General features: G+C 26.2%; 1 protein-coding gene across 2 annotated transcripts in view; it reads right to left on the minus strand.

Annotated features, from left to right (window-relative positions):
- Nucleotides 1-326: 326 nt before the first annotated feature.
- The window catches only part of LOC107441898 (U4/U6.U5 tri-snRNP-associated protein 1), a 29,969-nt gene continuing 11,264 nt past the window's right edge, over nt 327-19,031 (minus strand). For both annotated transcript variants that reach the window (XM_016055299.3, XM_016055296.4), the window contains exons 13-23: nt 18,407-18,466; nt 16,401-16,510; nt 14,042-14,127; nt 12,895-12,986; nt 10,569-10,733; nt 8,300-8,404; nt 6,804-6,888; nt 5,744-5,834; nt 5,403-5,625; nt 4,218-4,339; nt 327-427 (exon numbers count right to left, since the gene is read on the minus strand). In XM_016055299.3, coding sequence (XP_015910785.2) covers nt 400-427; nt 4,218-4,339; nt 5,403-5,625; nt 5,744-5,834; nt 6,804-6,888; nt 8,300-8,404; nt 10,569-10,733; nt 12,895-12,986; nt 14,042-14,127; nt 16,401-16,510; nt 18,407-18,466 — 1,167 coding nt within the window. In that variant the 3' untranslated portion in view covers nt 327-399. The remainder of the gene's footprint in view (nt 428-4,217; nt 4,340-5,402; nt 5,626-5,743; nt 5,835-6,803; nt 6,889-8,299; nt 8,405-10,568; nt 10,734-12,894; nt 12,987-14,041; nt 14,128-16,400; nt 16,511-18,406; nt 18,467-19,031) is intronic.

A 19,031-nucleotide genomic window follows, 5' to 3' on the forward strand; every position in this document is an offset into this window, starting at 1 on the left:
GACAATTACCTTGCTGCTGGATAGTAAAAAGAATACAATCCTATAAGTCAATATCCCAACAGCTAAATGGGATTAAAATAGTCTTTGTTAGCCTGGTAACAGCATTAGTGTAGGCCAAGATCCTTGCATGTTAAATCATGAGCATCTTTTTATATCAGCCGCTAAAATTAGATTTATGAACGAGAAATGAAAGCCCCTATATCAACATGGCAATGTATGCATGAAATGCATAATTCGTGATACATCCCCTAGTCCTAATCATGACAATTAAGATTGTATTATTATTTAGTGCAAAAAGTTATTAAAAAGATGGAAACACATTAAAATTGAACAGCTTAGGCAATTGTTTTATATACAGATTCATAATATAGTGTTTTCCTGGTGAAAAACATACACTTTTCAGGATTTTGGCTTTGATATCATCGTTCTGAAAAACAAATTTAGTTTAATTAGTATGTGGAATTATACAAATATAGTCTGTATATTCTTACTAGTTAGGTTCAACATTTGCATATAGAAATTATTTCTATATAGGACCAAAGGACTAAAAGATCAGGGTTGTAAAAAATATAGATTTTCCGGAAGAAATTCATGAAAGTTATAAAAATACTTGCTTGCTTCTTCACACAATTTTAAGTTATTATAATAGCCACAACCAAAAATTGGTTATAAATATTGTCTGTGGCTATCATAATCAAAATAAAGATCAAAATAAACTTTTGATAAGATCAAAATAAACTGTAGTATAAATGCTTCATGGAAAATTCATAATAATTAGGATCATTTATTAAAAAAAAAAAAAAAAAAATTCATTTAGATCCTGTTTTGCACCTAATATTACTAATGAGATTAATTTATTTTAGTGGTTCTCAAACACTATCTCAACAGCATTCAAGTATACATTGTGTTGAGCATATGGCCGAGAAAAGATTTGGCATTTCAAGTGACAGGCACTTAGAACAAATGTGTACAATCATTTCTATGCTTTGCCTCTCTTTTCCATTAAGTAGCAATAATAATAAATTGTTTCTTACACGAGAAAGAAATCAGGTTTTCATAGTTAACTCAAGCAGAATCACTAAATTATACATTAACTGTTTAAATTAATTACACAGTTTCAGACTTTATAGCATTTTTAAATAATTCGTAGCTTTAAATTAAAAATTGAATGTCGAGATATTTCACCACAAAGTTGTGTTTAAAAAAAAGAAGTGCCTGCATTATTAAAACAGTAAACAACTTGTGAAAATAAAAGATTTTCACACAATCCATAATTTGAAGATTAGAAGTTAATAAGGAACAAACGACATAAAAAGGATAAAGAATGGGACAAAATAAAATTAGTTATGCACATTATCCTAAAGTATCTACTAACTTGTAAGGATACATGGTAACCAGATGATTTTATTACAAAATACATATTTTCATATTTTTCTAATGCTTCTAAATATTCTATTTATTTTCATTTAGCAATCAGTAAAAGAACTATTTTTTTCTCTTAAAAAATGTATCTCGGAAATATTTACTTCTATATTTTAATTTTGAAACATAAACCTGTATAGTTAATTTTTTTTAAATAAATTTTAAATTTATATCTCAAATGTATGCATGTGTGCACCTTTATTACTTAACTGTGGAATGACAAAATTTTATGTTCGTAACTTTCTATTTATGTTTTAAAACATCTGAACATTTTTTATTTATTTATTTAAGTCTTAATACTAAGTAATGACGAAATAGCTTGCAATAAAAATTTAGAAATATCTAATTAAAAATCGAGTACCATTATTTGTATTCTTGTAGAATATTTATTAAATAGAATTTATTAAATTTTATGGATATTAAAAATAAATTTTAAAATAATATAAGAGGCCCAGATTCATATATTCTGTCATATTTGCATGAGTTATAACAGTGATTCCTAAAGTGGTCTATATCGACCCCCAGGGATCGACGACAACCTGCAAGGGGTCCATGTCAAGCAACAACAAAAATTGGGGCCCATGAAATGAAAATGGGGGTCGACGATAGTAGATCTCATATAAACAGGTGATGACATTAATTTTGGCATTTCATTAATGGAATAATCAACATACATTGACAGTACCTATTTACTTAAATTATACTACCTTATAATATACAGATACATATCTATCTCCACATTTTTCATAATTTATAAAAGAAGCCACAAAGAGAAAATNAAAAAATTGGGGCCCATGAAATGAAAATGGGGGTCGACGATAGTAGATCTCATATAAACAGGTGGTGACATTAATTTTGGCATTTCATTAATGGAATAATCAACATACATTGACAGTACCTATTTAATTAAATTATACTACCTTATAATATACAGATACATATCCATCTCCACATTTTTCATAATTTATAAAAGAAGCTATGAAGAGAAAATTTTATCAAAATTTAAGTTATTAGGATTTCCTGATATATGAAACTGAGTTATTATAAACTAGCAGTTGCCTGCAATCCCGCCAGCGTACGTTTTTATTTTTTCTGAGTGTAAAATTTTATTTTGTAACAAAAAAATATTTTTCGCTATAAATTGTAGCCTAGCCTGTGTCAACTCTTTAGCTAGCTAGACTTCCAACTTTATCTACGCACATGATCATGGAGATTTGTAGCTTTTACGTGAAAACGTAATAAACAGGATGACGATACACTATTACGGTTTTGTGTACAAATTTATTTCAGTATACCGTAGTTATAATATTAGTAGGGGTTTGGGGTTTTATTCACTTATATATTAATTTAATTTAATTAATTTAATTAATAATTCTATAATTAAATTAATTTAATTATAACAATTTAATTAAATTATTTATAATTAATTTAATTAAATTAATTTAATTATAATAATTTAATTAAATTAATTTAATTATAATAATTTAATTAAATTATCTATAATTAATTTAATTAAATTTACGTTTCATAAAATTGAACTTGTAAAAATTATCATGTATGCTCATAACGATATATCAGTATCATCATGTTACATGCATACATGCAGTAAAATATTTTGTCACAGAGCTTTGAGAACTTGCACTTGTTCAATTCGTTAGTCTATAATTACGAATATGAGAGACAAATACGTTTGCTTACTAAGCCTTAAAAAGGAAAGCGTTAAGAAAATATTTTTAAAATTTTTTAATCACATAAAATTATAGTGATTCAGTGTCATTTTGTTTGACAGTGCCGGAGAAAAGTAAGTACCTACATTATTTTTTTATAAAATTTTAATTTTTAACTCGTACAGTTAGCAAAGAAAGATTTGCATCTTCATACATAGTGGAAAGGGGTTTCAGCGCTATTGCCAATCTCCTGACCAAAAAAAAAAATTAAAAAAAAAAAAAGGAGCAGACTGGACATTATTAAACTGAGGAGTTTTGAGATTAAACCTAAATAAATTGATGGCAAATGTTGATAATTTATTATTGAAACATCATGTTCATCCTCCCACTGAAAGCATTTATTTATTATTTAGTTATTTTATATAACAGATACTAAATTTTAATTTGGTTCATTTTAATTTGAATTTAATAAACAAAAAAATGACCTCCAAATAATTATGATGAAATAATATGCATAAAATTAGCATGTGTTTTTTAATTAAGTTTTTCGCACTGCACTTCACAACAGTTAGAAATTTAAATCTTTCACAGTAAGTAGCACTATACCAGCTGTCAAAACTACATTTGAAGTTTATGAAGTTACAAAATATCAATATCTAGTAAGCAGAGAATCTACCGAAGACCGAAAAACATGGCAAGTGGTTTAGGAGTAAAAAAAGTTTGGGAACCACAGAGTTAGAATCAATGAAAATGTATTATAACTACATATTTAAGTTTAATTTTATTAACAAATTATTAATTTTTTATTTCTCTTTATACCGCAATTGTTCCATATTATCTGGCTAGGTGGAACTGTATGCGTGAAAGTCTTTGGTTGCAACCAAGAATAAACTTTCTTAGTGATGTAAGTGGACCATGCATAAAGGTATAGTATTTTTTTAATAAAGTTAATTAATTTAAGAGTAATTAAGAATCTTCCAAAATCTTCGTTTTAAAAAAAGTAACACTTACATTATTAAAAAGAATACAGCATTTTGTTAGTTTATTAATTCTAGCATATTTCTAATATAACACACATACTTTTCATAATAATATTAAATTGAATTAGAAAATTCTTATCATACTTACTGGGTTAGTGTTTTGTGTCCACCACTGAGTACAATGTATGGAGATTGTGTTTCTTTTTGTTTCTGCTGGAGCAACTTTACAGTGTTTAAGGGAGTATCTGTTGAACTCATTTGTTTTAATCTCTGAAACAAAATATAAAACCTTAGTTATTAAATTTTAACATCCAAAATTATGTATGCTCTTTTCATCACATAGCAATTGAATTATTTTTGAGAAAAATACATTCTCTGTGATTGTAAATTTCATGAAAAGTCTGAAAATACGAATAAATGGTTCAATTGCAACAAAAGTAGCTTGCAAGACTATGAAGTGAGCAGGTCTTTTATTTTAAATTATTCACTATAAAATAATTTATTAATAGTAAAATTCAAAGGAATAGCTTATGAATAGAAAGAAATACAGAAATTCAAGGAAATAAAAACTGTTTCGCTATTAAATAAAATTAAAGTGCAAAACAAAAAACATTTTTTTTGAATTTTTGAAAAAAATTCAATTAAGAATCACTCTGAATAGAAATTTATAAGAAAAGATTAATTCTGTTGCAGTTAAGACTGTGAACCTAATTTACTTTCTGAATGCAAAATTAAAATTTTGTGTGTGAAAATACATATATTACAAGAGAAAGAGAAAGAAGTCTAATTTCAGCAAACAAAACTTACCCTGCAAGATAATAAAAATGAGGCAAAGTTAATCCTAACATTTGATATTTAATTGACGTTTCTTTAAAAAATAAGTTTCTGCAAGTAAATAAATTTTGCACCTTTTTGATACTTTGTTTTCTTGTTTTTCTTTTTGAGCAAATTTTGATGCTTATTAAGTAACGCAAAATTGATTATAATTCAACTTTTTGGGGATACATTTCAGTCTAAAAAAGTTGGACGGTAAAATTATTTTAATTAAAAAAAATAATAAATTTAAATTAGCAAAATTTTTAAAAAAATTGAACAAAAAATTTCTAGCTTTTCTTTAAAATTCCCTGATTTTTCCAGTTTTTATATAAATTTCCCTGATTTTGTGGTATTTTTTATTGTAATATAAAAAAACACAACTTATTTAATTTTTTAAAAAAAAAGAATGCTTGTACATAACTTAAGTTATGTATATCTTTCAGCAGATTTAAAAAATATCAAAAAGGCCTACTTTTGTTATAATTATTTTCTAATTAGGTAATGGAATTTTTCTTACATTGTCTTGATCCAACTTTTTCATTCTTTTATCCACTTTGTTCTTGCCAGGTCCTTTCCCATGGAATTTATGAGAAAGATAACGAAATGCTTCTTTTGCAGTTAGCAAACATCCACTGTCATCAATATATTCTAATTTCACATCTAACTTATAATTAGTTTTTTCTTTAAAATCTTGAATAGGACCTGTATATCTGTCACGTTTCCCAAGCTTGTCATCCTCACTATTAAAAACAAAAATAAAATTATATAATATTCTTAAAAAAGTTTATTAATGATTTAACGAATTAGCAAGATTTAGCATAAAATAAAGCTTTGAAAATGAAATAAGAGTATACTTACTAAAATTTTTCTTCTACGGTATATGCTTGTGCTTGAAGCTGACTAGATCGAGGAACACTAGAATGCTTTTTATCTTCTTTATCCAAGTACCCTATTAAAAATATAGTATAAAATTAGTTACAAGATATATTAACCTTTTGAACGTAGTTCTTAGTAGCTTCAAATTAAATAAAAATAATTTAATGTTTGTAATTTGTGCGTAATTTTTGGTATTTTAAAATAACTTTTTAATTAGATTAAAAAATATGAAGCATTTAAATTTTTTTTACATAAAACACTTTTTTTTAAACCTGTAGAGCAACTAGAAAAATGACTGTTTTTATCAGAGCTATGCATTGATTTTAACAACTGCTTCATTCTTGAATGATTCCAAGCAATCCTAAAATATTAATCGCAATAACTCTTCTCTCATTTTAAGCTAAAATATTTCTCCCATAGCCCTCATGACTGTCAAAATTGCTTCCAACATTACACTGATGTGTGCAATTGACACAAGTTTCTGACAAATGCTTATCTGCAGTAATTTTAAAATGAGCCAAATATTCTTACAAAGATTAATAACCTAAGTTTATCAAATGTTTTCTTTGAATTCAATTGCTGGATAAATTTGTATGCTAATAATAAAGATGCTCGCAAACTACAAAGAAGGTATTAAAAATAGTTAAGAAAAATTAAATCTGAGACTGTAAGTACTCAAAAATAAGTGGAATTTAAAAATATAGAGACTTTAAATTTGTTTAAATCATAAAAACTTAGTATGGTTAATTTCCATGACTGCATATTAATTAAAAATTAGGGTAAGATTATCACAGTTTCAGGAGTGAGAAAACACCAAAATTGGATAGCTTAAATTCATCCCAAGCAGAATTGAAAAAAATAAATTAATTAATTAAAAATTCAGGTTCATATACTAAAAAATTGTGAGCATAAAATTTACGTAAAATTTAAAAATTGATAATCCTAAGTTGAAAATGAAAGTAAAAACTAAATGACTAAATACGTAAGTCATTAAATGAAGTTAACTTGGTAAACATTATAAATAACAATCAGCATAAAATACCCTTTTTCATAGCAAGATTCAATGCTCCAGCTACTCCTAAACTTATATCAGGTTCTTCTTCTAAAATAGGCTCATTTTCTCTAATCTATAAATCAATAAACAAGTATTAGAAAAATATGAAGTATTGTAAATAATAACAACAACAAAAAACTTCTAGGCAGACATTTTAAAAGAGTATTTATAAATTAATTTATAAGTTTGAGGGTCTTCAAATTATTGTCTAAGTTTCCATAGCTCATAGTTCTGAATGAAAGAAAACAGCAAAAATTATGTTACAAATTCATAAATTTGCTGGTGGATTTTTGCTGTAAGACTAAGATACCAATTCTTGATATTAATATTTTAACATCATTATTTAACATCATCATTAAAAATTTCTTTATAACACATTTTAAAAACGTTGTTTTAACCGAAAGTTATGAGAAAAGGATGGATTGAAAGATTGATGTAATTATTTAGAAAGATCGTATATTAGACAAAGAGCAAGAAGCTATTTCTATTTGTTTACTTTTATTTTTGGATGGTCTACATTTATCCCATCATACATAAACACATCTACTGTACTTCTAAATTTTTATATCTTTTCTCCCATTTATAATCAAATTCAAATTTCAAATACGTAAGGGGATGTGAAAAACACACATTACAAGTAATTAAACCAAATTACATAAATATATAAAGTTTTATTTTCTTATCAAACAAGAAACCATAATTTACTATATTAATCAAAGTTATGTTTCATACACAAATACCAAATAATTTTTTTCTTCTCAAAATTAAATACCACAGCTATCAATACTTTCTAAAAAATTAACTAACTATATGTGGAATAAAAGTTAAGACAAGAAATTAATTGCAAAAGAGTTGGGTATCAATTATTTATTTAAAGGTAACTCTAAAGATAATTTATAAGCCTGATGCAAAAACAAAGGAAAACAAAATTAGGATTAAAGAAAGGATTAATTTAACAAAAATAGGTCAATAGATTATTTTAAAATCAAGGAAAAATATTCATCCAAAGATAACTGTCCCCATGAGGGCATCAAATCAAAAAAATATTTTCAAAATTTCTTTTTAAAAAAAATTTTTTTGTCACGTTAAACTAAAATTTCTCTTGTTACTTGTTAATTCTACAGAAGGTGCTCATTCATTTAATTCAACACAAGGTTAGGCATAAAATTGAATAAGTTACACCTTGATATTTATAACAATACATAAAAAAAACTTCTCAACTATGTAAGCAAGAAAATGTTCAAAAAAATTTTCATCTACTAATTTTAATATAGCGAAATGATAATTATTCATTAAATGAATATTTTCATTGTGCTTTGTGATGCCCTCTGATAGTTTCAAATTTTTTAATGCAGTTCATAAAAATTTTGGTTGCAATAGCATTTTTCTTCTTTAAGACAAACAAGAAACAAGTTATGAAAATTATAGAGGTACATAATTTTTTGTTATTAAAAATGAAAACTAAACTAGTTAATATTTCTCACCAAAATTTCAGCTGGTTTTTTATCCACATCAACTTCACTCCAAGCTCCCTGATTTTGGAGATCAAATTCGTTTGAACACTCCTCTAAAATTTCTTGCTCTAGATCCTTTTAAAATAAAAAATTATAATAAAACTATATCACAAATATTATTTTGAGTTGAAGAAACTTTACAAAATCAATTTTGAGCAGAAAAATACTTTGAATTCATCAAATGTAAAAACTATTGTATATTATGCGCAATAGTTCACTAAAATAATCTTTCAATTAAAAGCATAAAGAAATATTTATTTTAATTTAAATAAAATATTAGGGAACATATATTAAAAAAAGTAATTGAAAGTAAAATTTTTACCAAAAGAAAAATTAAAAGATATCGAAAAAATATGTATTAAATGTTATATTTTAGGTTTTTGTAGTTTTAATTTAAAATTCAATTTTAACTAACAAATATTGTATTTTTGAATATTTTGTCATTAGTATTAGCATTAATCTCGCGTTTGGCTGACCACCTGACCGGAACATCTGCTCCTGCACCCCAGAGCCCAAGGTCAAGAAAACTGAGATGGGCACAGTAGGCCTTGGCCCTCTATGGGCTGTCGCACCACTGAGTTTAGTTTTAGTTTAGTTACTAGCATTAATCATTCAATAAAAATAATGATGTATAATTTAATTAGACCGTATAGTAATCTGAACAACAAATTGCTAAAAGTAAAAATTGTGTTGTGCATAAATTAAACAAATTCATGAAAATAACTTGAATGTTTGTGTATATTTTGTTGATTTAACTTTAGAAAATAATTGTTTAGTTCATTATGTTTAATATAAATTTTCAATCTCTAATGCACTCATACAGACCAACCATGTGCCCCAAGATCAAAACCAAATTACTATTAGTTTGTTTATGCTATAATTTGAACTAGGGTCTATTTTAATTTAAATCAATTTATGCAATCTAAGAAAGTACTTAATTATTTAAAGGGATTATACACAATCTTTGAGGTTTATGGTACCGGGCTGCACATGCACTATCGTTTATTCATAGCTAAATAATGACATAAAAACTAGTCAAATAAAGAACGACAAATTAGTATTTTGAACGATAATGTATTAATACCAAATGTTGACTGTAATTGAAATTATTTAGATAAAAACATTCTATGTAATTTAATAATAAAAATACATTATTAAAACATTTATTCGGTTAAGCACATACCACATAACTTACTTAAAAGAATTTTTAAACAAATTGACATGTTTTAAGGAAAACACTTAATGTTTTTCTCCATAAAAAGTTTAATATAAATTAGCAGTTGAAGTTTTTAAAGTGAAGAAAATCCTAGTAATGAAACTTTAAAAAATGCCTAATAAATGAGTTAGTAATAATTAGTTAATGAATATAATTTTAATTAAATATTAATCCACTATAATGTGTAAAACCGAGAAATGCGCACCACTAAGCGATAAGAAAATTATTAAAATTTAAAATGAAATGTAATAATAGGATTGATGGAACCCTCTGTTATTAAGGCCATCATGGCTCAGTTCCTTAAGCTGGAAAAAAAATTTACCGACTAACCACACACTCGGCATTGAAATTTGAAAACTGAGGGAAAACAGCGCCATCTGGCATGGATAGGCTCTCGTTTCGTGACGTCACTCATCCATAGTCATTTAACGCTTATTAGGGACTTATTACGTTCACTTGAAGGGATTGTTAGATCTAAAAAGAGAAATTCGCTAGCACGCAACTCAGCCAATATTATTTAACATATTAAAAATCTTAAAATAGATTAAAATACCTATTTAGAATTCAAATATTGGTCTGTGATTTCTTGATTTTTTTATTATATTTAATTGGACCAAAATTAATATATAGCATAAAAAAACTTGTTCATATAAAATTTTAAATATAACTAAATATTACAATTTTGTTTTTCAAAATATCAAAAAATGTTGTCAAATCTTAAGTTTCGCAACAAACTGTAACATTTAATTTCAAAACTTTAATTCAATTACCAAAATCAATCCTACAACAATGTTACAATTCAGATGGGGAAAAAAGCAAAATTAAGCAATAAAAATAACATTAGTTTACAAAACAATTCATTACAAAACAAATATAGGTGAGTTCATATTAAATAAGTTCATATCTAAAGCAATAAATAAATTTGAAAAAGTTTTACTTTCTCTGATTGCACTTATAATCTATCAATTAAATGCTTTTAAAAAAAATAATATCCATTAAAATTGTATAAAAATATATAACTACCATTAAATCTTCAGCTTCTTGATCCCGATTGCCACTTAAACCATACGTAGGAATCTCTCCAAGAGTACGGCAAAATTCAGCAACAGAATTCATTTCAATATCTCCAACTTTATCTTTTTCGAAAAGTTTCCCAGATCCATCGACACTACTTAGTATTTCAATGACCTATAAAATTTAAACATAGTAGACTATATAAACAAATTACTGGATAATAAAGTACAGAGTAGTTTAGTTAGATTTTTTTTTTATCATAGCAAGCTATTTATTTAATAAAAATGTTAAGAAACTAATTACGTAAAATATATCAGTTATTTAAAATTAAATTTCAAATAGCAGAAAGTGATTTTTTTCAGAAGGTGAAAAGCATGCAAAAAATTTATATCAGAGAACCTTTTATTGAAAAGGCAATTTACAACATAAACAAAACTTCAAATACAATGGACGAGTAAAAAAAAAATATAGAAAAAGTTAGTGTACCGTCTTTACGTATGGGCACAACCGGGCAGTGTCCAGGGGCCCTTGAGAATCATATTCTTCATAGATTATATTTAAAAAAAAACTCATGATCAATAAACTTAAAGCTTATATATATTTTTATGAAAGAATTCCTTCATTACACACTTTAAAGTGCATACTTTGCTTTTCTTTCTGCAAATAGTGATTGATTACAGTGAAAACACCATCAGTTGGAATAGCTTATAATCATGACAACTTAAAAAGACGCTTGAAGTTTAATGCTCTACATTTCAACGAAATTTTTAGGTAATCAACTTGCATTTCCTTTTCAGTTTGACCCTGTCCTTTAACACAATGTCCTCGCTCCTACAGGACCCTTTTGGCGAGTAATCGGAGGAACAATGTCATAAATTTTATTAGTCCAAGAAACTATTTATTTGATAACGCAACAAATTGAAAACAGCTTTGCTCTGCTAGCTTCCTGTCTCCAGACCATTGCTTTCTTGTAGAAGGATTCTTTCCCCAAAGGGAACGAATTTTGTAACTTCTTCCATTCTATACCCGTTTGCAAGTTAATATAAAAAAGAGTGATTATGAATCAAGAGCCAGAAATAGAACGCCAAATTATGATTTTGAATATTTAGCTTAAAGAGACATAACGCGAAGTATACGTTTCACAAAACAGGATGGTCCGGAAAAGGAAACCAAATTCAGTGGAAGTGATAAATTTAAAGTGGAGGCATTTTTACCCGCTTTAGACTCATTGATAACTGAAATAAGTAAGCATGGAGAAGTGTATGAAAATATAGGGAAAAATTTTCACTTTTTAAGTAATTTAATGGACATTGAATTCAAAGAACTCAGTGATAAATGCAAAAATCTAGTAAATATGTACAAGATTGATTTAGATTACCATGACATCCATTTTAAACATTTTTCATATTCACATTTTTTATATTGAACTTCATGCATTATATAAAACAATTGTTTCTGGGGAAATCGATATTTCCCAACATTGAAATCCCTCATTAAGAATTTTTTGAGCATGATGATCACAAATTGTACCGAAAAACGGCCATTTTCACAGCTAAAATTGATTTTAAAAAATAAATTATGCAGCACTATGGGACAGCAACGCTTGAACTGGCTATGTCTGATGTGCATTTAAAAGCGATGTGTTAATGACTATCAAATTTGACTAAATAATCAAAGAGTCTGCGAATAAAAAAGTTCATAAAATTGGTTAAAGATAATTATTTTAGGCTTTCATTTGGAAAGGGGTTTTATCTTTATTTTTGTTCATTTAGTTATTGCAATCACCTTTTGTCTGTTTGAAAATTATTTAGAATGTGAAGATTACAGCTGGTTACCATCTCAAATTTATTTAAATTATCAATATCTTAAAAATGCCTAATTTTATGTGTATTAAATTTTCAGAGAATTCAAAATGTGTTCAAATTTGTCAAAATTATTATTATATGTTTTTAAAATGTTTAATTTCATATTTAATGTTTGTGAAATTTTTATACCTCAATCTTTTTTAAGCAGTACAACATGTTAAAGGGGTCCAAACCATTTACGTACCCAGGAACCCTTCATGCTATTAAGACGCCCCTGGTTGGAAAGCCTATTTTCAACCATGCACACAATAATGGTTCATGCAATGCATCTGTTATTTAAAAAAAATTTCAGGATTCCTTTTTTGACCTTATTACACCATCTTAAAAGAATTATCAAAAAACTTGTATAACTTACAATTAGCCACTCTTAAATATTTATAAATTTAAAACTCAATTTCAACAATAAAAACATGTATAAAAATTTATAGTTGTCATGTTATAATTTATAGTTTAAAAAAAGATATTTATACTTTTTCAGGAGCCGTAGCCATTATTTTTCTTTTTTTCAATTTTTTAGCTTTAAGTAAAGCATTACTAAATTCTTTTTCAGCCAATTCTTCATCTAGAGAAAGAAAAAAATTATACATCATAACAAATATCTTGGAACAAATAACCATGCAGAAAAAGAGTAACGAGAGTCACTAAGTCTTTTCAATAATCAATATACATGGCACACATACGTTTTTACCCACCTTCTTAAATTTAGAGTGGCCAAACTTGTAGTTATAAAAGGGGCAGTAAACTCAAATGTATCATAAGACTACTTATTTTGCAATCTAGTTTGAGCATACAAATGTACATTTTAACTGTTATTTTTATAGCACTTGGGTTTACAAGGCGTCTATTTAAACTAATCAACATTTTAACTGTTATTTTCATAGCACTTGGGTTTCCAAGGTGTCTATTTATACTAATCAACATTTTAACTGTTATTTTCATAGCACTTGGGTTTACAAGGTGTCTATTTATACTAATCAATGATACTCAACAACTTATACCTTATAGCCACTGAGATGACAAATATGATTTTTAATTCATCTTTTGGAATTCAAATATTTGCACAAAAAGGGTCAATGCTGGCAAAAAAATCAGAAAATTTACTAACTAAATATAATTCTCAAGAGAAATTTAAACCAACAAAATTTATGCATATTAAGTTTATTAAGTTATTGTTAATTTTTTTCACTTTCTTTAATTAATTCTATATTGATCAATGATATTTTTAACATTATTAAGATGAGCTCATGAATTACACAGAAAAGACCTAGTATGCACAACTTTTGGTATGTATTATTTACCTCTTCCATAAAGTGAAAATATAATAATCCCAATAAATGTTTAAGTGTTCAGAGAATTAATGAAAATTCAAAAATAATAGATCTTAATGCAGTATATCCTTAAGTTAATAATAATAGCTGCAATATCTTATGTTTCTTCAAACGTTATCATTCTATTTCAATATGAATAAGTGACAAAGAAGGATTCATAACCTCATTTTTTTTTTACAATAAAAATAAGATAAAAGTTATAACTCTTGATATTAGATTGTATGAAACAATAAGAAGACCAAAGAAAATATTTTAATTTCATGAAATAACATTTAAACTTTATAAAAACCTTTTTCAATTAAAGGAATGCCAGTGCTATCGAACTGCTCAGATGGGATGGCATCAAAATCCTTTTCCCTTTGTCTTCGATTTCTCCTGCAAAATAAACAGCTTAATATATTAAAATCATAAGTTTTGAAATTATTTAAGCATTAAAAAAATATTAGATTTAGCAACAAATTGGTTACTATAAAATTTTGCTGATTTTCTTAAAGCAAATCTAAATTTTAAGCACTATTACAAGAATTTTTTTTACATATAGCAAAAAAACTATTTCCACTTTTAGAACTAATTATAATAAAAAAAAAGTGTTTGAAAATAGAGAAGAAATAAAATTTTATTTTAACTTAAGTATTCTCATTGTATCAAACATTCGCAAAGCAACATTAAATTTTCCTTAATTCATACATATTATTATCATGCATAAATTAAATGCTATTGGCCTGATAAAAAATAAATAAATTTTTTTACAAAATTTTTAGAGAGTAACTGTTTCTAGACAAATTAATAATAATAAAGAGGTTTTTATGGCACATTTCTAAGTACTTCATTGCAAGGTTCATATTATTAAAGGCTATAATTGAAAGTAATAAAATCACATTTAATTGAAATCTATTTATTTACTGAGTATTCGCTAAAATGTCAAATAATAAGGTATTGAGCAAATAGCAGGTAGCAAGTAAATTTTAATTCTATCAAATCAAACGAATTATAATAAAAATAACTGAATTACTTATCAAAAAACGGAAGTTAATATTAAAGGTAACAACTGTAGTTTAGTAATTGAAAATAAAATATATGCTTAGGCATAACAATTAGAACAAATTATCAAAACATGCAAACACAATTTGTGTAATTTTAGGAGAAACAAAACAATTTTCTGATTGTACAGTACAGAACCCGTTATCCGGAAATCAGAAAACCGGAACACGAAATTTGATACATTTTCTCGCTATTTTTTAATAAAAAAAAATTTTTCCTCATAAGATTTTTTTTTCTTTTTTGAAAGATGTTTACCCTAGCATCATCTTGGAAATAATCATTAGTTTATTACTTCGTTTTTTCAAGCTTATTTCCAAATATTTTTTTTTTTTTTGGTTTAACAATAAAAAAAACGCCTTTTTGTAGCGATTCAGAAAACCGGAAAAATCAGTTATCCGGAATAGTGATGGTCCCGATCGTTCCGGATAATTGGTTCCGTACTGTATATACATTTTACACTGGTAGTCTTATTTTTTGTGATTTCTATAANTTTTTTTTTTTTTTTTTTTTTTTTTTTTTTTTTTTTTTTTTTTTTTTTTTTTTTTTTTTTTTTTTTTGAAAGATGTTTACCCTAGCATCATTTTGGAAATAATCATTACTGTATTACTTCGTTTTTTCAAGCTTATTTCCAAATATTTTTTTTTAGTTTGGTTTAACAATAAAAAAAACGCCTTTTTGTAGCGATTCAGAAAACCGGAAAAATCAGTTATCCGGAATAGTGATGGTCCCGATCGTTCTGGATAATTGGTTCCCTACTGTACATTGAAATCTTCATCTTTATTGACTGGAAAAGCCTGTGTGGCCATGGTCTGCATTAGAATCTTTTTATATTATGCTAGAGGTTTTCAAAAATATATTTTTTGTTGTTAGTTTTAGTTGGACTTCTTTTTATTGGAAACTGAGAAAACAAACCTAATTGACCAGTTTTATAACCAGTTTTTTTTTTTTTCATTAAAAAGGCAAAAAAGAATTTTTTCATGCCTGGCATTAAGGACAGTGTCAAATAAGTATTTGCTTAAAACATAATGTTTACCAACATAAAACTGAGGCTCTAAGAATTATGCAAATATAGAGAAAATCACAAAATATACGCTTATCAGTATAGTTTCTGAATATCTACATAGTTTTAATTTTTTCAACAAAATATCTTCATTTAATAGATAAAATTTGTAGCTAAAGATTAGCTAGATAAAAGTTGAAGTCTTTTCCACATGGAACATCATCACCTTCTCCAATTTCAAGAAAGTTTATAAAACAAGGATTTTTTCTGCAACTTTGAAAAATTGCAGCACATTTGTTTCAGAATTTTTATAAAGATTTCTGCATAATTTATAAGATCATATACACAACTATACACCATTATTTAAATTCCTATTTCAAAGTTACAATTTAATTTACTTTAAGTTCCTGTTTGAAACTCTGAACCTCAGCTCAACAAGAAATCAAACATTTTCAAAACTGTGAATATTTACTTAACATAAAATTACTATTGGTAATGAACAAGAATTTGCCAAATAAATGTCTTGTTTAAGAAGTGATATGTCATAAACTACACAAAAAATAAATTATTATGACTATGAAACATTATATAATCTAATTATTCTCACCGATATCCAAAGTCTCTTTCAGCCTGCTCCATAGTATCTCCTAACAGATCGTCTGCCTTCAATATATTTCTGTGAATTTTTTTCTTCTTCTTTGGATTTCTGAACTGCACCTGAATGATCAGGAATCACCTGTTGTATCAACAAAGCAAACGGTAAAAGAAATCACAAAATAAGCACACGATCATGTGCTTTAAAACACTTAGCATTACTTTCTACTTAAAAATATAGTATTTAATTGACAATTATAGTAATTTATAACCTGACAGTTCAAACATTATAGGCTTAAATATGCACAATTGACAAAAGTATTTAGTTGTACAGTTGATAAGAGATGTAATGCCCAACTTAACAGGTTTAAAACTATTTTCTGAGAGCATTTACAGAACAGCATATTTATTTCAATACGCAAGTTGAAACTACCATTGAACCATGGACTTCATTGGAGCGAGAGATGGTGGCTATGTCGCCCTCTCAATAATTATAAATTTAAAAAAAATCCTCCCTTATATTTAATAAATTGCAATTTCTTGAATAAACTATGATTTAAATTTAGTTTTAAAAGCAAGCAAAAAAATTAATCTGCAGATAATGGCCAAAAGATTCATCAGAGTTTAATAGTATTCTTGTTAAGAGTGTAGCATGGTTAAATCATATATTTGTCTGGTGTATATCTTGCAATTCAGGAAGAGATCAAATGCAATACATTTAGTCCTAACACTTTTATTTTGGAACAAACATAAAAGAGTATTGAAATGAAAGGAAGAAACCTTACAAACAGCAGCTATGTATTAAATTTAAGTACTGCCTTTTAATGAAGAGGTAAAAAAGAAGAAAAAAAGCATATTGAATATAATAAGCAGTAGTGTCATTGATTTTCAAATAATGTCTATGGCTAAGTGAAATTGTAACATGTAAGAATCTTTAAGTGTACGGAAAAATTAAAATATCTTTGAAACCCTAAAATATTACTTTTAAAATTTAATAAAAATTCAAATCTAAGCAAAATCTTTAAATTATTGTAAAATAATTAATTTCATATTATTAAGCTTTACTTAAAAGATAAAACATTTTAACAATATTATAAATCAAATTATAGGAGCGGGCTTCTAAATTGCATTCAAGTATAAGGTTATATGACATTTCGGTGTGGTTATAAAAAGATCATACTTGTAATGTTACAACCATTACAGGAGGAATTAAAATGCACTTAGACCTTTAAGATAAAAGATACACTAAAGAAATTAACAAAAGATATAGTAGAAAGAATGGTTAAAAATTAGTGCTGCAATATCGTTGAAAGAAAAGAATACTTTACACAGATATCAACCTGAAACATAATTTTTTTTAAAAGCTATTTATTTTGTAATAACACAGAAATAATTTCCTTATCTTTAAGCTTTTCTTTAGCCTTATTCTTTAAGTAAATTAATTTGGGGGTCTAATTTGATAGACTTTGGTTAATCAGTAACTAAGTTATAAGGCTTCAAACAATCATGATTCAAAAATGTAAAGATGCATTTTTCTAAAAAAAAAAGGTATTTATCTAAAAAAAAGTTTTAGAATTTAAAATTTATTAAAAAATGAATTGATATACCCCCTGAAAAAAAAAAGAAACCTATTAAACCAGTAGAGAATAATCCTAACATAGTAAATATTTGTAATAGTAATCAGACTCAAACCCATATAAACACAGATAATTTTATCTGTGTGTAATTATTTAAACAGCGACTTATTTATTTTCTTAAAAATAGAATATGAGTAAAAAGATAATTATTTTAAGGGATGGTGGCTTATTTTAACAAAAATGGCAAAGAGAATGCCTTTAAGGGGATCAAAGGGCAAGTGTAGATAGAGCAAGCCCCCCTTCGAAATGCTTAGGGAGAACACCGTTATATCACCACTACAGGCAGAATAGCTGCATAGTTTGGTTTCACAAAAAACTTAAAATTAATAACAATAAAAATTTAAAAAAATTATACTAAATAAATTCGTTCAAAAATACATACCATGTCTTCAGGAGTATAATATTCATTGGCAATTTTCATGTCGGGCATTTCAAGAGTCACCTATTAAAAAAATAAAAATTAATATCTAAATATACTCTAAAATAAAAATATAATACTTAACACAAACATCAAAAAGGTATGCAATCCACTAATTTACTTTTATTTTATTTGAATGGAAGGAATTAGATCAAGCTAATGTATATAAATATTTTATAATGTTTTGCATGGTACTAAATTACATAATAAAATATTTAATTGAAAGATTATTAAGTTTCATAAAAAAGATTTAAAAAAATTTATAAAAGGCTTTGAATTGAAAATTTAATTATCAGATTTTCCTGAACAACAGAAATTAACAGTTAATCCAGACAGTAAGCTAGTAAGAAGTTTGTTTCCCCACATAGAAGGATAAAGCTTACTTCACCCGTTATTAAAAAGAAAACGTTTTACCATATGAGGGTAAAAGCCTGAATTTAAGTCATTAATTTAAGTTTAACATATTTTGATTAAAAAAAATCCAAATAATTTGTCATTATTATAAACTTCTGAAAATTATTTATTTGCAAACTAATTTAAAGTGGAATAACATAAAATAATATGAAAATTCTTTTTAACATAACAACAA

This window comes from Parasteatoda tepidariorum, chromosome 1 (assembly GCF_043381705.1).
Source record: "Parasteatoda tepidariorum isolate YZ-2023 chromosome 1, CAS_Ptep_4.0, whole genome shotgun sequence".
NCBI lineage: Eukaryota > Metazoa > Arthropoda > Arachnida > Araneae > Theridiidae > Parasteatoda > Parasteatoda tepidariorum.